General features: G+C 38.2%; 1 protein-coding gene across 3 annotated transcripts in view; it reads left to right on the top strand.

Annotated features, from left to right (window-relative positions):
- Positions 1-17,802: 17,802 nt before the first annotated feature.
- The window catches only part of LUZP2 (leucine zipper protein 2), a 437,390-nt gene continuing 431,781 nt past the window's right edge, over positions 17,803-23,411 (top strand). For 2 of the 3 annotated variants that reach the window (XM_087433081.1, XM_087433080.1), the window contains exon 1: positions 17,971-18,122. In XM_087433081.1, coding sequence (XP_087289207.1) covers positions 18,061-18,122 — 62 coding nt within the window. In that variant the 5' untranslated portion in view covers positions 17,971-18,060. Of the gene's footprint in view, positions 18,123-23,411 lie in introns of all 3 variants that reach the window. The other variant, XM_014783619.2, reaches the window with a different exon arrangement.

Below are 23,411 nucleotides of genomic sequence, written 5' to 3'. Positions count from 1 at the left end.
TGAGTGGAATGATGTGGTCTTAATTCATTTTAAAAGGATCACTTCAGCTGCTGTGTTGAGAAATGACTATGGGTGATCCTGAAGAGAACTAGAAGATAAAATAATCAAGTGTAAGAAGTGAAGATGGCTTGGATTGAGGTGGTTGTGGTGGAGGTAATAAGGAGCTGTTGAATTGAGGATGGAAGGAAAAGCTGTTCAAGTTCACAGATGAATTACAGGGGAAATATGTGAGAGGGCGACAGAAATCAAGAACAATGCCAAAGGTTTTTCTTGACCATCCTTCCTGCTGGAAGGATGGAGAGGCCACGGAAATGTGAAGTGGAAGCCATTGAGAGTTGAGTTTTGGAGTGTGGAGAAACCAGGAGTTTAGTTTTAGATATATTAGTTGTGTTATGTCGGTTGGACATGCAAGTCGGGATGTCAAACAGGCACTAGGCTATGTCCTGTGCAGAGAAGCAGTCCAAGCTAGAGTTGTACATTCAAAGTCATTGCCTTATAAATGTAGAGACAATATGTAATCTACGAGGTTGGTTAATATCACCTAGGGATCAAGTGCAGATAAAGAAAAGTTGGAGAGGAAGCTTGGGAACACACTAAGATTTACAGGTTGGGGATATGAGGGGAACCCAACAAAGAATTTGAGACAGGTTGGCCAGTGAGGTCAGATGAGAATGAAGAGAGACGGGCATTACAGAAGCCAAGTAAAACGGTATTAAGGAAAAGGAATCATTTTGTTCACATGTGGCTATAGGAAACTAAGGGAAGGATAAAAATTGACCGTTGGGTTAATACTCTTTTGCTATTTACATTACCTCCTCTCTTTAGCTACAATTTGTACATCCCCTAGATCCAAGTTACAACAAATTGGATGCAATTTTTCCTTGTAGCAATGCAACTGGATCCCAAACTCAGGTTTTAAATGGTGGTATGACGACTCAGCTAGAGATTGTGTGTTCCAGCTTCCATTGCTATGGGACTGTGTAAGCCCAGGAGATGTAGTATAAGTGATGAGTTCCTACTTAAGGATCAGGTTCTTAGAGATTCTTTCCTTCATCTTTTCTGCTGTTTTGGAAATAATGACCAGAGCAACCTTGGAATCCAGGTGTTGATTCCCACCAGCCCACCAGCTGATAGACGCCACCAGCCCTGGATTACTCACTTCTGTAAATTACGTGAGAGAAAAATAAACCATTATTGTATTAATGGTTTAATTAATTATACTAATACAATAATAGTTTATTTATGGTTTATTATATTAATGGTTTATCTATTTGTTGGTCATTTTGTTACAGGAGCTTAGCACGTACCTCATCTAAATCACAACCTCTGAGCTTAGGAAGTTTAAATCCTAGAGAATAGTGAATCATTTTTCAAGTGACTACTGAAGGAAGCCTAGAAACAAAGAGTTTATTGTAAACTATCACCAAGGATCTCAAATGAGATCAGGTCTATCCTAACACCCCCCTGGGTGAGTATCGATTGGTTCTCTTAAATCTTTCCATCATCAAAGACATCTACTGGAAGTCTATATATAGTAGTCTGATGTTCTCTCTTATACTGGGGAGAACTGAACTAATGTAGTGTCATTATACTTAGCTCTTAGAGGAAATGTTATAAGATAAACTCCTACCATCTTCTTAATTTCTTTCCATTTATTAGTGTATTCCGATGTTAATATAATTTTACTATATGTGACCGAGTGATTTAAGATAAATTAGGGTAATACGAAGGCTTAAGATAATAGCTCACTGGAATTGCTTTCTCTAGAAACAAAACAATGTGCTGAAGGATTTAGGGAATTGTTTCCATTTGCTTCTGGCATCATCACAATTTTCTAATACAATTTCCTGCGTGGAATTTATGTATTTCCTTTGAAAGGGGTAGCTAACATATATCAGAAAAGTCCTGGTCTTGCCTAGAACAAGAAGATTCCAGATGACAGGAAGTATGACAGCTCCAGGTGATAGGAAACGCTCTGTTCTAAGCCATGACCCTGAGCCAACCACCTGATAGCACTATCTGGATTCAAGTCACGGGTTCCTCCTTTCGCTGTGACTTCCAGAGCTCACGCAGGCAGGTTCTTCATGAGAGAAACTGATACTGGCTTTCAATACTGTATCTTGACTCTGTTGCAATATTGTGCAAACCTCTTCTCTCTTGAAAATATTGTGCTACTTATCCTAAGGCATAAAATTTGTCAAATTCAAGATCCCATTAGGCTATGTACGGTAGCCTATAGTAACTGATTTTCATATGTGAGATACTGTTTTAAATTATTTTACTCATTTAATCCTCACAACTCTATAAAGTATATACTATTATTATTCCCATTTTACAGATGAAGTAACTAGGGGAAAGAGAAGAGGGTGAGTAATTTACTCAAGGTTACACAGCTATCCCTTTTAGAGCCAGAGTTTCGTAGCTGGCATCAAATTCTGGGATTTTTAACTCCAACTTTATATTTCTATTTAAACTATAAATTAGTCTACAAATACGAAGTCTTTATTATCATTACAGTTTGTCTTTATGTACTTGTAGCTTACACAGGTGCTTAGTTGAGATCGCCATTTGAAACTTCTAGAAAAGGTCAGGAGTTGTGTTCCCTGACTATAAAGAAAGGTCTGGGAAATTAATACAACACCTTGATTTTATTTGCCGTCGTTAGGTGTTTTGACTGAGAAGACACTTTATGCTGTCTTTCCCCAACTAAATGACAATGAGATCATGCATTTTGTTTATGTGGCATCTTTCATTTAAGAATCTCAAAGGGCTCTACAAATGTTATCTCACTAACAATCTCATCATCTCTTTATCATACAATCTGTCCCCAAAGTAGGTGGCAAATAATTTAAAATCAGACATATTACTTGACTTATCCAGGGTCACAGACCCAACCTATCATAAACAACAAAGAATAAGTGTGTACGTTAATTTCTATTCAGTTCTCCTGCCACTTTACTTTATGGCAGCCAAGATCTTCCCTCAATTACAGTCTTTAAGCAGAGTTGCTCTCTTATCTCGATGGAGCCTATGATAAAAGTTTAGATCCTAGGTTGGCATCTCTCTCTTTGCTATAGTACTAATGGGGAAAATGCTTTATGTTTGTGTGGTAGTTGATAACAGTTTGGTCTCTTTTATTTCATCATTTGATCTCCCAGCCATCCTGAGAGGCAGATAGGGTAAGCGTAATTATCCACCTTTCAAGTAAAAGCCCTGAGACTTAGAATAATGATTACTAGATGTATTGAGTATTTACTATTTGCAGAATATTTTACAAGTTGTATCTCTTTTAATTCTAAAAAAAACAAAAAACTTTCACATATTAGGTACTAAAAGTGTACCCATTCTACAGGTAAAGAAACTAGAAATTGTAAATCAAATAAGTCAAGTAGTTTGTTGCCATTGCAGGAGGCTGCATATTCCAATACTGTTTATTTAATCCCCATGCTGCGGGACCTGAGGTCCCAGGGAGTCCTCAGTAGAGGTAACGTTGGAGGTGCATATCATCACGTCACACACACACACTTCACTATCATCATCATTATCAGTATCTTAGACTTGGTTCCCTGGAAACAGACTGAGACAACGTGTTGCATGCAGGTTTATTGGGAAGAACTCCCAGGAGACATACCTGAAAGGAAGTGAAGAAGACAGATTAGACAAGAGAAGGTGACCTGAAATACAGCTGAAGTCTCAGTGGATCCTTTGAGGAGATTTGTTGTTGAGAGATGGCCCTTCGGAGTTTTCTCAAATTGAGCAAGGAAGTTGAGCCTTTGTATCCACACATGGGCCTGTCATTGGCCAAAGGACAGCCCCTGGAATGGGGAGGAACTTTGGGCCAGACAGTTCTTTGCAGTAAAGGACAGCTCCCCCTGAAAGAAACAGCTGTGAGCCATCTGCAACAGATATTTCCAGCAGAGAGGGTGGATATACGGGCCTCGAAGAAGCGTTCTGAGCAAAACTCCACAGTGCCCATTGCGTCAGTAATATTCATTAGGCAGGTACCTACGTCAGGAAACTATGTCAGGTGTTCTACTAAGATCTTTCTATGCGTGATCTCATTCAATCTTTACAACTTCAAGAGGGGAGTATTATTATCGCTCTCATTTTATAGTTGATGAAGTTAAGAATATCTCCTCAAGGTTATATAAGTGCCTCTGCCCTCTTTTGCACTTCACCACCACTGTGTACCTCCTTCCTGTATTCAAATACCTAATCCCAAGATGAATACAGTTTTATAGTGTCTTAACGTCTCTGAAATTTTGAAGATATATCTTCCTTTCAAAATTGGTTGTTGGACAGGTTAAACGAAATTAAATGAGACAACAAATGTAGAGAATGTTACGTACTGTCTGGTACATAGACTGTATTCAGACAATGCATGTTCACTTTTAGATCCATCTATCTCAGAGAGCTTGGTTTTAGTTGTGTCTACTTAGGAGCCAGCACTTCCTCTCTGAACAATATAAAATGAAGATCTCCAAACCAATTTAAATAAAAAACAACTATGCTCTACCAAATGTGTGACTTCGTCTGTACTTCTTGTTGACACTGATAGACCACCTCTCGTACCTGAGATGTAATTCAGGAAGAGGACCCGGGAGCAGCAACAGCTCTGCCTCCTCCCTTCCCGTCCCCAGACAGTACAACACTGAAATTATCTCAGCCTGTCTGTGCAGTGAACCCTAACCTGATTTTTTAGTCACTTCCTATTTTGCATCAAGAGCTTTCATTTTCACCTTGAGAAAATAAATTTCTGTCATGATCAGAAGATTCTGAAATCCATGGCTAAAACAGATGTAGCAGTTCCTAAACAGAAATAGAGGATGAAGAGAGACCTGTAGAGTAATTAGGCAACTTTTTTCAGTTTTTATATGGTACTCAGTCCACATTAAAACCAGTAAAGAATAAAAATAGCAAAAAATTCGACGTTCCATCTCAGACGAGAGATGCCACATCCTTCACAGTACCTAACAAATACCTAGCATAGCTGGTACTCAGGTAAAATGATTGTAGAGTAATAATGGTAATTAAGACAGTAAACTGATATTTGTTTTGTATCAAAATCCCAGACGCCTTACCAGCATCCAGGGAGATCTGAGATGTCACTTACCTCTTTGTGCTTCATTTCTCTATCCACTATTGTTTTTATTTCATACATACTTTGAAAGTTTCAGAATGCTATAAAGACAAAGCTTTATTATCCAATTACATTTCTATGCAATTGTAACCAAAAACTTGTACAATCAGTTTCTTTCAAACAGGTACATTTTCTATTTGAATCTGATTGGTTTTGCAGTGAATGGCTGAGGTCTCCTCATAAATCCATGTAGTTGTTTAGTGGGCAACCTGATTTCCATAGATACCATGAGAATGGAATGCAGTGAATGCAAACTTAAGATAAATTATCAAATGAAAAAGAGAGACCTGAACTAAATACAGATTTAAATATTAGGTATATTTTACAGTTACTTTCACATTCAGATGCTGAAGTGCTAAAATACAATGAAGGGAAATGTGCCTGAGATAATTCCAATAAAGCAGTGCATGAAAATAATAGAAATCTTAGTATTTTTAGCCACAAAACAGAAAGCAAGAAAATGTAACTGGAAGTTTAGGGAAACAGTATGGGAAGTAAATTTGGGGAGCTGTGTAACGTGAATGTAATCAATATCTGCTATAAAAAGGTGTCACAACAAGTTTGCTAGCAGTGGAGGGAAAACAAAATGGAATTGGCAACAGACATCACTTCTGAATATCACAGCAGCCACAAAAATCAAGTGAAATGGAAGTTCAAACGCAGTCTGGAAAGGCTTAGCAGCCTGACATGGTGTTGGAGATGGGCTGAAGTGTTATGCATTTAAATGCATGGTTGCTTCATACTTTTTACTTATTTCCTACTCAATAAAAGTAGTGGAGCAACAAATACTCAGTAGTCATGATCTTTATATAAGGTCACCTTCGGTTGGGTTTTAACATGAAATTTTCAGCTTTGATTTCAGTCGCATGTACAGAGGTATTCTTGAAATCTGATTTGATGAGATGTAAGACTGCCAATGTGACTGAGAACAATTACATTTCTTGGTGTGGCTCTTTGGAATAAATGCCATAAACACTAGCAAAGTGCATGGTTTAATTTTTGGATTTTGTGGAAATGAAACAGGACAGACTAAGGCAAATGTATAATTCATCCTAGCAATGGGATTTAAAGTAATGTCTGTCAATAGTTTCTTCTGTACCATTCTAATACTAGAGATTTTTTATTACTGTATTTTTCCCTAAAGAGGCTACATTTAAATAAAACCAAAATAGTGCATTTTAATAAAACTGAGAAATAGGCAGTTTTAACCATAGGGAGAGTGAGGAAAATACTGTATGAACATCATTCACAACAAAAATTTAAGTATGGAAGATCTTAAGTAAGTTACAGAATTTGTTTACTGGTTGTTTATAGCAGGTATTATAGCCCTATTATTTGTCACTTAATGTGTTTGGATATAACATTAATCTAATTAAGAAGAATAGAATAATGAGTGTACATATCAAAATGTTTACGTGGTTTCCATAATGCTACATTTTTAATCAAGCATGCAGATAAAGTAAAAGAAACTAATTTGCTAATGGAGGAAGAGTGATATGGAGAAAGAAATGTTTTTAAATAAAAACAGAAAAAAACAAGATTGGAAATGAGAAAACCTGAGTCTATACCCTCCATGGCCAGAAGTGAACCATCTAGACTTTGGGCTGGTTAGAGACTCTCAATTTTCCCATCTCTAAAGTAGATAAATTGAGTTCAACTCCAGACCCTGATTCTTGTTAACTGTATTATTGCAGACAAGTTATATAACTTCCTGAGCTCAGCTTTTATATCTTACACTGGAGATGAGAATTCCTACTCCACAGAATGTAATGAGGATTGAATGAACTGTTCTTAAAAAGCGCTGTGTAAATATTAAAACATTACATGAAAGTTAGCACTTCCTGCTAAAGAATATAATGTGTCCTTGAAAATAAAATTAATAAATGGATCCTCAAAGTGTTTTGCAGTTCTAAAATGGGTAAATATTCAGTAGGACTTAACAAGTAATAAATTAAATTCTGTACCCAAAGTAAATTATAACATAAAATTTTTAAACATACATCTGGTCATTTCACAGGTTGATATTATCTATTGCGTAATCTATTGGAGCATAAAAAATTACTGTAAAGCATAGAGGCATAAAACAAAAAACTTTTATTATCTCAGTTTCTGTTGGTAAGGAATCAAAGAGTAGCTTAGCTGAATAGTTCTGGCTCATAGTGTCTCATGAGTTTGCACTAAGATTTTAGCCAGGGTACAGTCATCTTAAGGCTGGACTGGACTAAAGGATTCCCCTCCAAGCTCACTCACATGGTTGATGATGGTTGTGGGTAGGCGTCAGTTCCTCATCATGTGGTCCTGTCCATGGGACAATGTGGCATCTAACTGGCTTCTTCTAGAGTAAGTGATCAAAGAGAGAGAGAGACAGAGAAAGAGAAAGAGAGAGAGAGAGAGAACAAAACAGAAGTGACTTACCGAAAAAGAGACTTAGATTTTCCATATTCCATTGGTCTTGGATCTATACCAGTACTATGTTGGAAGGAACTAATTACCGTGTAAACAGCCAGGAAGCAGGATCATCGAGGACTATTTTGGAAGGCAACCACAACATTTCTATTTAAAAGTTTTCAATGGCTACCGATCATCTCCAGGATAAAATTCAGGTTCTTTACAATGATAGTCAAGGCCTCTTAAGATACTGACTCATCCTACCTCTCCAGTCCTATTTCTTACACTCTATCACCCACTTAAATACTCTCCTCTAAACACTATTGCAGTATTCTTCACTTTAAAGCATAAAGTATTTGTATTTTCTTAATAATAAATGTACACTGAAGATATAATTGTTATATTACTATTAAAGCTAATATTTATTAAGCACTCCCTCTGTCCTTTTTTATAGACGTATTTAATCCTCACAGTAATACTGTGATACAGGTACTATTATTCTCCAGAAATTCATGTTAGTTCTCAAAGTGTTAAGTTGAAGAAAGAGTGAACACAGCAGGTATGGTTATGCAATCCTTGCACGCTTCCGGAACAGCCTGAAACCACGATTTATCCTTGGCCAATGCCTGGGAATATGATCCTCCAAAGTTCTTTAGGTTAGTGATTGATGATGTCATATTGAATGCCTGGAGAACAACAGGGCATGATGTGCATGCTTGTCAGGATTGCTCGGCAAGGTTTATGATGTACATTTGGTATCTACGCTGGGTCCTGAGTTTCAGTTATCACGGCTGGTCGCATAATGAGAATGTGCCTATGTGACCAATCCTCCATAAGAGTCCTAACCTTGGAGACTCAGTGAATTTCCATAGGCAGATATCTCACATGTGTCTTTGTGGTTCTCTGATGGAGAGAAAGTGGGTCCTGTGGGACTTTGGTAAGGGAAGGGATCAGAAGTCTTCACCTGACTTCTCTTGATTTTGCCCAATGAAATTTTTTCCCCTGTTGCTTTCCCTTTGTGTCTTTTGTTGTAATATATCTTAACCATGAATATAATCCACTGTTGAGTTCTGTGAGTCCTGGTGAATCCCTGAACTTGAGGGTAGTCATGGGACCCCTAAAACAATGTTTAATCTTCCTAGTAACTCTATAATATAGGTACTGTTATTTTCCAGAGAATCAGATTACTTTCCAAAGTCTCAGAACTAGTGAGAGGTGATGTGATATTCAAACCAAAGGAGTTTGTCTGTAGAACCAGAGCTCTCTTATGCCCTTGGATTGATGCTGTCATTTTTTTGCCTAGTAAACTCCTTCTTGTCCTCCATGATTGATACAGATGTTACCTTCTCAGAGAAGGTTCGATGACAACAAAAGCTGAGTTAGAACCCTTGAATAGTAACTTTTGCCTACTCTTTCATAAAACTTACAAAATTACTTTGAAATTGCATTTTCATATTAATTGCAGCTCCACTGGAATCCTCATATCATCAGTGATTGACTAGTAAAATTGATTAGGATGATCTCAATAAATATTGGTTGAATAGATCAATAGATTGGGGGGATGGATGGATAGATGGGTACATGATTTCCTATCCAGCACCTGATTAGAAATAAAAATGACTATCACAATTAATCATCTTTTTATAAGCAAAATTCTAGATTGGGGGTTTTACAGCATCTTAAATATACTGTTCCATTGTCTCCTTCACTCTATTGTTTCTGCGAGACTCTGTCGTTAGTATTGAGATTCCTTTGTATGGTACTCCTATTTAAGATTTTCTTTTACTTTTCTTTCCAGCAGTTTGACTGTGATATATCTAAGTGTGGTTCTTTCTGGATTTATCCTGCTTAAATTTGGTGGAACTTCTCAAAAATATAAATTTATGTTTTTTAAACATATTTGTCATTTTTTTTTTTAATATATATGCCCTAATCTTTTTCTCTTATCTCTCTGGAACTCCAAATATATGTTAATTAGACAACTTGATATGATACCATATCACTAAATCCTTGTTCATGTATTTCTAAAATTGTTTTATCTCTCCTTCAGATAGGATTATTTCTATTTATATGTCTTCAAGTTTACTAACTCTTTATTTTTCATTATTCAAACTTGTGCCTTTTTATTTCATATATTTTATTATCAGTTCTAGAATTTTTATTTGTTTCTTTTTTGTAGTTTAAATTTTTTTGTAATCTTTGTCAACTAATTTCCAAATCTGTGTTGCTTTGGGTTCTATTCCCACTGATTGCTTTTACTCTTGATTATGAGTACATTCCATACTTCTTCATGTGTCTAATAATTCTATTATACACTTGGCATTGTGCTGTATACACTTTAGAGATTCTAGATTGTGTCATCTTTCTTTAATGGATGTTGAATTTTCCTCTCTAGAAAGTTAAATTACTGGTGGCTCTTTGCAATACTGTCAGGCTTTTTAAAATTCTTTTTATGATGAGTCCATATCAATTTTGTCCTTAGTTCTAAGACAGATATCTTATACTAAGGCATGGTTCTTACTCCAAAAGCCTGGCCTTTCTGGAGCCTCCATTAATTGTTTGAGCTGTTTGTAAACTGCTCTCGGGGCTTCTCCACTCTGGCTGGATGAGAATTCTAATATTTCACAGTGGTTCAAGAACTCGGGTATCACTATTCCAGCCTCACTGCAACTGCGGGTTAACAAAACTGGGCCTTTCAGAGTCTAGTCTGTGTTTACACAGTCCACCCCTTGGCCAAGGACCAGTGGTGAACCCTCATTCATTATTTTGGAGGTTTTTTGCAAAGCTTCTTCTTCACTCGTGCTATTTCCCACGAATCCTAGGCACTTGAGCAGATCAAAACTCTGATTTCTGCCTCCTCAACTCAGTAGGACTGTTGTTTCCCTTGCACTCCACCTTCCTGTACTGTGGTAGTTAAAATGCTTTCCTTGAGAAAGCTGGTGTGAGGATGGGCTTTCCTTCTATGAGCCTGTTCTTCCTATTTCCCAGTGCTTGAACAGACATGCTCATCTCATATATTTTTTTTTTATTTTATATTTGTTTATAGTAGGAGGACTAGTCTGACACCAATTATTCCTTCATGTCTGGAAGGAGAATTCTCATCATTAATTATATTTTGAGTTAAATATAATATTGGATGAGAAGATATCTTTGAAAACCATATGTCCAATGGCAAGGAGAAGCTATGCCTTAGACATCTCGGTCTAGCAGTGGTTCTATAGGAGATAGTCATAGAAGAGGGACTAAATTGGATCTTAAATTTATCTGTGTTAAGAAATCCACTGAGACAGACAAACGTGTGTGGCAAAAGGAAACACACACTTAAATCCCAGAAAATAAGAGATTCCATTGATTTAAAAAGCTGGGTGAAATTTGACTGATCCACTTAACAGATCAGTTGGGCAGACCAGATTCCCTTGCAAATATACTGCAAAATATGAAAATACTTAAAAAAAAAAAAAGAGCCTAAAAATGTATACTTTAAAGCATTACTGTGCTCATTACAAAAGACTTCTTCACTTTACAAAAGGATTCATTGAGGTCGCAGTACCCTGGTGAATTCCCAGTATAATTGTTTGCTAAAAGCAGATTTATAATGTATCCCCTGCATTTAGATAAAAGAAAGCAGAGCAACTGTTTTCTTTATGACTATGTTTGTCTGTTTCTTTCTCCAAGTGAATAGACCTAGTCCCAGGGTAACTCACTTACATGGTGATGACAGCAAAGAAGAGGACACAGGATTGTTTCCAGGGCAACAAATATAAGGTAGATAAGATACTTGAGTCCCTCTTCCTTCCTGGAGAAGTTCCACTCAGAGCTCTTGCATAGACTTCTCACCATTCACATGAACCAGCAGGATGACTTGTCAAGAAGATGAGGAATTCAGTGGGTCAAAACCATTCAATGTGTATGACTCGGCTCAAAAGAATTAGAGAGTATAGGTTTTGGTCTTTTTTTGGTTTTGTTTTTTGTTTGTTGTTTTTGTTTTTGTTTGGAGTACGGTCACTTGTATTAGCCTTATATTTCTCTTCTCTTTCTCAGGGTGTATTTGGTAAAAAAAAAAAAAAAAAAAAAAAAAAAAGAGAGAGAGATAATTGGCCTTATTAGAGGACATTTCCTTATAGATAGTTTTCATTAGCAACAATAAAACACAGAGTATGAAAAGAGTAAACATATTTTCAATGAACCAACTTTTTTTAATTTTAGGTCTTTAACCTCCAGGTCTACAGTTATCTGAATAAAATTAGTGATTAGCTTAGAAAATACATAAATAAAAATACTATTTTTACAATATCCTCAGCCTAGCACTAAGAAAAGTGAGAAATATTCCTCTCCTATTCTTAATATATTTACAGTCTAGTGAGGAACAGAAATATATAATTACAAAATAATATTATAAGTGCAATATCAAGGCAATCTACCACATGTCATAAGACTCAGAAAAGGGAGACTTCACCCAGTTTGTGGTGGCAGATGAGTTAAGGAAGGTATTCTAGAAAGAGGTGAAGGCCTTGGTGAGTCTTAGATGATTAAAGGAACATGTAAAGTGAGTGAGAGAACACTTTAGGAAAAAGGAATATCATCAAAAATTGTGCATTACATCAAGGAAAACTTCTGTTACTCCATTTCCGGTGCAGCATGGAAGTAAAAGAAAGAACAGAAAAGAGACATGTATTGAAAATATTATTGAGTTATTTCCTAGGAGCTTTAAGGCAATAAAATAATTGCATTTTAATTGAGGAAAATACACCTGAGAGTAAGGAAATGTCGACGCAAATAATCCATAATCAACCTATAAGTCAAAATTGAGGTCAGTTTATTATGAGCCCGATCTGAAGACTAGCCTGGGGCCTGTCTTCCCCAAGGAAGGAAGGGCACCAAAGAAGTGGGGTGTACAGAGTGGTTATATACAATCTCAGAACAAACATACATCACGTATCACAGGAATGTCCCTTTTACAATTGTCATGAGATTGCTTTGCTGGCACAACACAGCAGGTTGGTGGTCACAAGGTGAGAGCAGCAATCAATCTTTAGTTTAAGGAGAGATGCTTATCCTTAAAGAAATGCCACTGTGGAGGAAGTTACATCCCTGTCTTTAAGGGCATAATTCTTGTCTTTGGGAAATAGTAAATATTTAAAGCAGGTATACAATGCATGCTCAACATGCCACATCAGGCGCTTTTGGAAAAACAAGGTTCAGGGTGAATTAGTTTTAACCCAAACAGCTTCCTCATATACTCCAATATATCCTATTGCTTGTCATTTATTTATCAGAACACACCTCAGAATCAAAAGATAATGAACTCCAAAAAGAGCCCTGGTGACAGGTTTAATATAGAGGTGGGGTAATTGATATAAAAAAATACTTAGAAAGTAAAATCTGTAGGACTCATTGATTGACCAGATGTGGGAGAAGTGAAAGGTAAAAGTAATGGATGACTCCCAGGTTTGTAAGTTGGGTGAGTGAATTGATGGAGATATGAGGAAGTAAACAGAAGGATGATCAAACAGAGAGGAAGAACAAACGTTCAGTGTGATTGACTTTGACTTTGAGGTACCCAAGGGAAACCCAGGTAAGGGCTCAGTGAAGAAGTCTAGGCTGGAGATACATTCTTAGAGTCATAACCATATTGGAGATATTAGAAACCATAAAAACAGTAAGTTCACCACGGGAAGAAAAATACAGAATTTTAAAAGAGGAGGATCAAGGGTGAAACTCTAGGGGATATCAGAGTTTAGAATATAAAAGCAGAAAAAAGAAATGCATAAATGATGAAAACACATTACTCTGAGAGAGGAGAAATAGCAGGGCAATTACATGGGGGAAAGAATAACCTCTTCAACAGATGATGCTAGGACAACGAGATACTCATATGCAGAGAGTTAAGTTGGACACCTATGTCACACCATATTCAAAAACTGACTCAGAGTGGATCATAGCTAAAACAATAAAACTCTTAGAAGAAAATATAGATATAAATCTTCATGATATCAGATGCAGCAAAATCTTCTTAGATACCAAGAGCACAAATGACAAAAGAAAAAAAGAGATAAATTGGACCTCATGAAAATTAAGAGTTTACACTGAAAGTGACACCATCAAGAAAATAAAAAGACAACCCACAGATTGAGAGAAAACATTTCAAATCATATATCCAATGAAGGAATTGTATCCAGCGTGTATAAAGAACTCTTATAATTCAGAAATAAATCACAAATGACTCAATTAAAATGGGCAAAGAATTTGAATAAACACATCTCCAAAAATTGTATAAGAATAATCAATAAGCACATAAAAAGATGCTTAATATGATTAACCATTAGGTAAATATGAATCGAAACCACAATGAGAAACCACTTCACACCCACTAGGATGGCTATAATAATAATAGAAATAATTAAACTGAAAATGCCAGGTGTTGAGAAGGTTGTAGAGAAATTGACACTTTCAGGTATTACTGATGGGACTGTACAAAGGTGCAGCTATTCTGGAAAATAGTTCTGCAGTTTCTCAAAAAAATTAAACATAGTGTTATCATATGACCCAGCAATTCCTCTCCTAGGCCTCTCCTAGGTATATACCCAAGAGAATTGGAAACAGATGTTCACACTGGAACTTTTTTTTTCTGAGGAAGATTCACCCTGAGTTAACATCTGTGCCAATCTTCCTTTATTTTGTATGAGGGTCACTGACACAGCATAGCCACTGACGAGTGGTGTATGTCTACACCCAGGAACCAAACCCAGGCCACCGAACTGGAGTGAGCTGAACTTAACCATTAGGCCATAGTGCCGGCCCCCACGTTGGAAATTTTATATGAATCTTCATAGCAGCATTATGCATAATAGCCAAAACATGGAAACAACCGTAATGTCCATCTATTAATGAATGGATAAACACAATCTGGTATAGCTCTACAATAGAACATTGTTCAATAATAAAAATGAATGAAGTACTGATATGTGCTACAACATGGATAAACATTGAAACATTAATGTGAAAGAAACCAGTCACATAAGACCACATGTGGTATGATTCAATTGATATGAAATGTCAAGAATTAGGCACATTCATAGAGACACTAATTAGATTAGTGGTTGCCAATGCTAGGGAGAAGCCAGAAAGAAGGGAGTGATGAGTCATTGCTAGTGGGTGTGGGGTTTCTTTGGGGGATAATAAAAATGTTCTGGAATTAGATAATGGTGATGATTTCATAGCCTTGTGAATATATTGAAAACACTGAATTATACACTTTAAAATGGTGTTTTGGGTACCTGAATTAAACCTTGATAAAGCTGTTTAAAAAAATAGTCTGTGTGTCTCCCAATCCCAGCATCTTATGCTCGCCAGCCTCTCCGTGTAACTACATGGGCTTTCTTGGTGTCCCCTGTCCAGACTTGGCTGTAGTTACTGCCAACCACTGTTGCTGAGTTTACTGTTGGGACTCAGCATAGGGCAAGTGGTTTCAGTTAAGTGAAGCTTCTGTCTGCACTGCTGCATCTTCAAAATTCATATACCAACTTTCTGAAGCCATAAAGCCAATTCTGGATTTGAGTTTTCCTGTGACAGTGTGGACAGAATGTCATGGGTGAGAGAGACCTACCGTCTTGTAATTCCCCAAGAAGAAAAGACTTCTGCTGAGACGCAGACGTAAACTTGAATTCAGAACATAATACTTCAATCCTCTAAGTCTGCAGGAGTTTCCAAAGTCTCACTTGGGCTCACCTTCCAAGATGTGCTTGCCTGATGCCCTCGTGCCCTCCTAAGTTAGGTATCTTTTTCTCTGCTTGCAGAAAATGCACATAACCCAGCAAATACTGTGGTTCTTTATCACTATCCAATACAGAGGCACAACGTAACCGTGAGACTCGGTCTAAACAAAGTTCATTCTGATACTTCCCCTTCTTGGTTGACAGTCTACAGCAGTCTGCTTGTTGTTTTATGTTGTACATCTATTAAAAAGGAATACAATTTAGCATGAAGAAAGTCTTCTCTTACATAGGTATAAAAAAACTCAAAACTTTTCCTCAAGAAAACAAATATTTTGAAGTGATGCAGACTGACTTTGAATGCCATCTCCACTATTTAAGTTACTGAGTGACCTTCAGCAAGTTACTTAACCACTCTGAATCTGTCAACTCAACTGCAAAAGAGGAGAACAACAGAAATGACCTACACTTGATTCCTATAATTAGAACACAAGATAATGAACTCAAACTTGTTATGTAAACAAAAATGTGTTCTACAAATATGAGTGCTGTTTCCTAGTATACACATTTTTTTTTACTACTAAATAGACATATGTCTTTATTGAGGGTGGAACTCAAATGATTACCTTCCAAACTGAGCAACAGATCCATTGTTAACCAATTCTGGCAGGATCAAATTGAAATACATATTTTCCTTTGGAGTCAGAGTTCTGTTTTAGCAAAACATAGTGCAATCTTTCTTTGTAAATGACATGCAATTTACAAATGAGTTGATTTGTATATGCCTAGTTATATCTGTTGTGGATCTTACTATTGCCCAAGGGGCTGGTATCCAGTTTGCAAAAGTTATTACTCATCTATTTTACAGCCTTGGGTTTAAAAAGTAATATCTGTTTTGTGTGAATGTCTTAAACTTCAATCTCATTAAAAGCAAAAACAGGGCCGGCCCGGTGGCTTAGCGGTTAAGTGCACGCGCTCCGCTGCTGGCGGCCCGGGTTCGGATCCCGGGCGTGCACCGACGCACCGCTTCTCCGGCCATGCTGAGGCCGCGTCCCACATACAGCAACTAGAGGGATGTACAGCTATGACATACAACTATCTGCTGGGGCTTTGGGGGAAAAAATAAATAATAAATAAAAGCAAAAACAAAAACAAATCAGTAAATTACATGATTAATTCTTTAAACTTGAATCCTCCTTAAAATAAAGCTTTATAAGAAATATATTTTTCCTACAAGCATTGTCTTCAAAAATTAGATTAAAGGAGATGCTTCATCTAAATTTTACTGTAAGGGGCTTGTCTTTGAACAAATGGGATATGAGTTATACCCTCTGGTTAGGAATTCCTGGAGACCACCTGACATTTGCCCTATAGGGTTTTTGGTGCACTTCAACTTCTATTGAACATCAACTTTGTGTTAATCACTGGGCTAGTTGTGCCAGATGTAATGTTCCAGGCAACCGTAGGGTTTGCTTAAGATTTAGAAGAATTCAGTTCTTTGTTTAAAAAAAAAATCAGGCTCAAATCTTGGTGGCCTTCAATTTCCTCTATAATAGGGATAATATCAATTTATATTTCTCTACAAGGATCTTAGGAGGATCAAATGAAATAATTTATGAAGAAGTGCTTTATAAACATTTATTTAACCAGGATATACTGCTGGAATATCAAAAATACACCATGTTGTAAGAATCCTAGAATTGAACATCTCGGTAAATGAAGTTGGCGCTGTTTCCCAGAATTGCTTTTGCAAAATGTTATTTAGTCTTAGAGTTGTGTTTTTCATTTTCCTAATTGATTTTTCAAAATAAAGTTTATTAAATATCAGATGTTCATCACAGAAAATTTGGAAATTATGGAAAACTAAACGACACATAGAATCTCCTGCCTTCCGATCCCACCACTCTGAGTTAATTCCCGTTACGGTTGTGATGCATTTCTCAGTTACGTCTCCTCCGCTGAAGAAAAGAACCCGTTCAGGTGAGTGAAATTGGGCCAGCAGCTCCAATCCCACTGCCAGCTGCTGGTACCGGCGGACAGATTGAGACTAGAGGAAGATCAGAAATCTTCAGAACCCACAGGAAGCAGACGTCTTAACTGCCCTCTTATAGTCCACGCTCGCGGACTGAAAAGCTTTCAATGGCATTACGGCTCAGGGTGCATTTCTGGACGCTGCTCACTCCTGCTGTCCCAGCCGCATCACGCAAATCGTTGTGCATTTCTAATTAGAATAATATTTTAAACACTCTCTCCAGAGCGAGGTGCTTCCAAACACTGTGTAACCAGGTGAGGGACACCTGCCCGCGACTCTGAGCGTCTGCTCCTCTTTCCCAGTGAATTCGGTCTCACCTCCTGCTGAGTACGCGGGTTCAATACCGGCGGATTCGATTCCTCTCCTGGCCCCCTCCCTGCTCCTCCCATCCTCGGGAGAAGCGGGATAAACGATCGGCCCCGGGCGGGTGTGCAGCCGGGGACCCGAGCGCAGCCCGGTGACCGAGCGCGCGGGGCCCTCGCCGGGCGCCCCCCCCGCCCCGCGCCGCCTCCAGCGCGAGTGACAACGCGCCCTCCGGGCTCGGGAGCGGCGGCGCCGAACCCCCCCGGGCAGGGCTCGCCTCGCCGGTGACATCACTCCCGAAGATACTCCCCGCTCTCAGCGCTTGCCTTCGCGCGGCGTCCGTCCGTTGTCCGTTTCCTTCCGTCCGCTGCTGGAGAGGGCTCGTCGCCGGCCAGGGACAGAACCGAGCACCGAGGAGCGGCAAGACCCGGAGGAGGAGGGAGAGCGAAGGCAGCGAGGGCGGGAGGCCCCCGGCAGGCGACAGCATGCAGTTCAGCCCAGCGCTCTGCCTGCTGCCTCTCCTGCCGGCGCTGGTCCTCAGCACCAGGTGAGTCCTGAGCGCCGGGGACCTGAGCCAGGGGCGCTGCCGGTAGGCTGGAACTGCTGCAGGTCGCCTGCGGGGGCCAAGGACAGACACTTCAGCTGTTTGCACCCCCCGCCTAAGTTAGAGGGTCCCTCTTTGTTTCGGACTCTGAAATCCTTCCGGAAGAGTAGAACCCTTTCCTAGTTACCCCAGCCCTCGGAGAAAGTCTCAGTATTGCTCGCAGTGAGGGGACTCAGAGCTTTCCCTTTCCAAGACAACGTGTTTCCCTCCAGCCCTACTAGCAGTAAACAGATAACACGCGGTAACAGACCAAAATAAGGAAAAGAAATAGAGAGACGAGGAGGGAATTGTCATCAGGCAGCGTCTTTACATTGGAGCTGTCTTAGCCACAAACTTGACCTCCTCCCCAAAGGGTGTCTGATGTTACCTACAGGGAACTGGAGGAAAACGATTAATCCTGGAAGACAGTAAGCCTGGCTAAAAAGTTCATGGACTTGTGAAATGGCCTCTTTTAACGTCTTGAGTGGGCTTGGTGGTAGGCAGTTTCATTTGGCTGTCTTGTGAACAGGTCTGATTAAAGAGCACACAAGGTGATTAAAAGTTAGAAGACACCATCAGGGTGCTGATGCAGAAGCCCTAGTCAGAAACAGTGAAGCACTGTACTCGTCACTGGCCAGAGAGGGGACTTTAAGCCCAGCACAGAGGAGCTGTTTTTAGTGGAGGTTTAAAAGGCAATGATTGAAATGAGTTTTGTGACTCCCCACTGTTGATCAAGTCCCAGAGTTGGTGATGGGCTTGCATTCTCCCACAAGAGCAGCACAAAGGTGGACTGTTTTCCTGCCCAGGACTGAGCCTTTATTCTGCATCCCTTAACATCACATTGGCAGCAACCTCTTTCCCTTGGCTACTATAAAATAAAATAACCCTCATCACAGGATGAGGATCTTTTCAAATCTATGTGAATGGAAACATTATCTGTGCATCTGATGGAAAACGAAGGGAAAAAATAGGGTTATATCTAATTCTGAAATTGAGAAGGATGAAGAAAACTCATCTATGAAAAATCAGGGCAGTAACATTCATGCTTCCATTCCTCATCTACACACTCTCTTTCAGGCTCTTGTAACCAAACTTTCCTTTAGTGTGCGGGCTGTTTGATTTAGCCCCCGTAGTTGATGAACTTTGTCTTTCCTTGCAAACAAAGCCCAGGTGACTTTCCCAGACTGAAATGGAATGTGAGTTGTATTCTTTATTTTCTCCAAGGTTTGCTTGTCACTTTAGTTTACAAAATGCAGTTGGTTTTAAAATCACTTTGCTTCCCAGTATTATAATACTTGCTCCAATTGCAGGACCCATATTATTAGTGGTGGTTAACTCTAAACAACTCAATGCAAATTGTGCATCACAGTTATTCTCTAAAGTGTCTTGCCATTCACTCTGAACTCTTGTGTTATACTTTAATAATTACTTGTGGAGTATTCTAGAAAAAGAAAGTTCTCAAAGTTTGGGCACTTAAGTAGATGCTTGTCAATATATGCATAAAATAATAAATATTTGAACAATGGAAACCCAGCCCACAATGATTCTTAAAGACAGTGAAAATCTCTAGTGTTCCAAGAGTACATTTGCTTTATAAGGATGCTATAATTTAAGTGACTCAGAAAGCTGCATAGTCTCTAGCTTCCGAAGTCTTAATGTTGGTTATATAAAACAAAGAGCCATCATCATCACTTCTATGAAACTATTAATTTTTATAAGGATAATTTGTTAAAATAGTCAACACGTTTATTATAACAAAAATTAGAATTAGTCATATCTAGTTTAGATATGAAACTTCTGCAGTGTTGATTATATATGAAAAGTGTGATAGATCTTTTTTAAACTTTCCTTCTTGCCAACTCAACAAAAAGCATATGGGCTTAAATAAGTGAAACTTTTCGTAATCAGCAGTATGTCTTGCTATTGTGATTGTTCTGTAGCAATATTTTTTACTGGATACCCAGATTACCTTGCGACAGTGAGCAAATTTGAAAATGAATATGGTACTATCAGTATGTCATTTTGCAAGAAGAGACTATGTTTTAATAGAGTCTAACAGAAGGCCATTGTAATATTTCAGAGTTCTTGTAGGCTTATGGTTAATATGCTGATTAGAACCTAAACAGGACAGGTCTGCGAGAACAGTTGCGTTAGTAGAGGTGAGCTCTTATTGTCCTGCTGAGAAAAACAGTGTAGCTCAGCCATGACCACCTGTGACAATGGGTTTTCAAGCCAAAGACTTCTGTTAACTTAGTTTCTTAGTCAGTGGTCCTGGAGGTGAAGCCAGTGTATGCTTAGACTGCACTGAGTGCATCAGCAGAGGGTGGCGCTTGCTAGATTTTCCTATAGCCTTTGGATATTATCACTTATATTTAATTGTCAAGTTCTTTTCCAAATGTGAGGAATGTGGATCTGAGACTCTTGATGTAAAAATGCATTTGTTTCAACATCTCTTTCTCTGGGCATAGCTCTTTTAATACCTTCCCGTTATCTTTCCAATGGGTCTAAAATTCAGTTCTGTTTTAAAATAAAGGAACATGTTCAGTAAGACAAATGGTGCAGCTGGAGAAAGAGAGTTACTATGTAACAGTATTCTACTCACAGGGATGAAAACTCTACAATGTTCTACCTTCTGAATATGTATTTTTGAATAGCTTTCTGTTTTTGTTTGCTCCTCATCCCCACCTTTTTTACAGCAACTTAGATGCTGAAGAACAAAAATTCCATAATTTTCACCATAGTAAATAACATCAATTGCCCCCCAAATCAGTTACTTTTTCTGTTCTGAAAGAAAGCTAAATGCTCAACTTCAACAATAGCCAAAGATGGTTCTCTGTTTTACCGGTAAACGCCATAGAGTTAAAAAGAGCAGATTAATTTCCTGGTGTATTGTCTCCCCTGTTTAGAAAGTACATATAGATTAAAAAAATTCAAATTAGTGTTATGAATCATGTGGCTAATACAGAAACCCATTTTAACTTGTGCACAAATAAATGTGGTCAAAGAAAGCAAATCTATGTGTTGGTTTAATAGCTTCAGAATAGAATGACTGTACTTTTTAAATAGCCTCGTTCTGTAGAAGTATTAAATTGCTATTCCAAGGCAGCCAGCAATTCACTTCAGAAAGAAGTAGTGTAGGTGTTGAAAGGAATAGTAGGGTGAAGAACTCTTTAGAAGTTCTTGGTGAAAGGACCCCGTGGAGTGCTGGAGAAGGTTTGTGCTTTCGTCTGCTGAACCTCTGTTCCTTTATGCTGTGATTCTCCTCTTGATGCCTTTGGTTTATTGAGTTTTAAATGACTTAATGGGGAAAGAAACATGGCAGGGGAGGAGTGAAGGTCTACTGAGTTCTGGTGGTTTTCCTTCAAGCAAGAACTTGAAGCAGATGGTCGGTTAGAGTCCTCCCAACAGGAGTCACCTTAGAGGTCTCTCCTGGGCCCTCTGATCAGCAGTCAGACCACATGTTTACTTTGGAACATATTTTTAGATGGTACTATGCATTAAAAATGCCCCAGGCTCCTATTTGCTCTGTGCCTTAATCTAACCTCAGAATCAAGTTGATGTATAGGATAAAGGAAAGATAAGAATCACAATAAGGATACAATAAGCACAAAAATTCCTCTTTTTAAGAAAATAAATTTGATGTAGGAAAAGTCTTACTTTAACCTCCCAAATTGATCTGAGGTAAAGTGGGTTTGTTTTCCCAAGCCCTGCACGCAGTGAGTCTTGCCCGCCCCCACATCTTTACATGACCTTATGTATGCTCCTTTATGATAAGAATTGCATCATTCTGTGTAATTGAATTAGAGAAATGTCTTCTCTAGGCTAAGAAGATATTAACAAGCAAATCTTTTGACTTTTCAGATATCAATTCTGGACCTTAGTTGGCTATTTCCGATAGCAGTTTTTAAAGTGACTTATTTGGGGATTATTTTTGTGGATTAAATTTTCCCTGTGACTAATGAAAGAGAAACCTCAAACGTTTATGATTTGACTGTGTTTGTCCCAGACCAAACTCCATGTAATTGAAGGAAATAACTTGACCTCCAAACCAGGAAGCAAAAATCACTGCAACCGCTGAGGAGGATGTGGTTCTAATGAAATGATGTTTTCTTATGTGTGTTAGGAGAGCACTTGCGTGTGGTGTGTGTGGGTGCGCCTGTTTTGGACTGACTTCTAGAGGAAAATCCCGTTAATAAACAAGGCAAAATCATTTAAGTAACCTGATTAAACAGATAATGTTTAATATTAACTTTTCTTGTCTGGAAAACCCCAAAATCCATTTGAACTTGTCTTCATAACCTTTAGAAGTGTCTTTGATGTTTTCATTATCACACATTCAAAGTATGCCTTCAATAAGTCAGTTATTGCATAAGGCATCAGAGCAATAAAATAATATATTAGTTACAAATACATGTTCCCATAATCCAGTCATGTACAGAAATAATTGTATGTAGGACAAAATTGGATAAATAACAACAAAAGTTTTCAACAGTTCTAAGTGGGTGTAAAGGAAAGAGTGACTAATGTCAGTTAAGAAGTTGTCAGAAGTAACTTCTGCTTTTCAAGGACAATGAGAGCAATGATATTTTGTTATCAACTTTAATACCATGCAACACTTGCTAGCTGTGTGCTGTTAGGTAAATTGCTTATCCTCTCTCTCCAGTCTTCTCACACAGAAAATAGGACTACTTATAGAAACCCCAGGAGAGGGTTTTGGTAAGGACTGAATGAGTTCATCTAGCAAAAGAGTTTGCCATAGTCCCTGGAGCACAGAAAGTGCTCAACATGGGTTAGGCTTTGCGGCTATTACTATATTGTTATTATTATTTTCATGAAATCTTTGTGTAATGTGATTGATCTAGACATAGAGAATAAATGAAAACTTGGATACAAATCAATTGGATGACAGAAAATTACCAAGAATCACAGTCATCATCCAAAAGAAAGAAAAGATTGGCAAAGGAGAGGGAGCAGGGGAAGTAATGAGGATTACCTGGTAACTAGGCTAGTTCTTTCAAATGTGTTTTGGTGGCAAAGTACCTGGATGGTGCCGTGCACTTTGGTGAGCACCATGAAAAATTACTGTATTTAATTTTATCATATAGAATGTGATTTATCACAAAAGTACATATTTAGCTACTTAATTTGCACATATGTTTAAAATTTAATTGCATTTATAGTGCATAAATCATAATATCAAATCAAAACCATGAGCACAGTTGTCAATGAATCAAAAAGGATGCTTTAAACTAC

This window comes from Ceratotherium simum, chromosome 7, assembly GCF_057802395.1.
Source record: "Ceratotherium simum simum isolate JZ-2026a chromosome 7, ASM5780239v1, whole genome shotgun sequence".
Taxonomy (NCBI): domain Eukaryota; kingdom Metazoa; phylum Chordata; class Mammalia; order Perissodactyla; family Rhinocerotidae; genus Ceratotherium; species Ceratotherium simum.
Note: the sequence above shows the minus strand (reverse complement) of the source record. Positions and strands in the feature narration are given on the sequence as shown.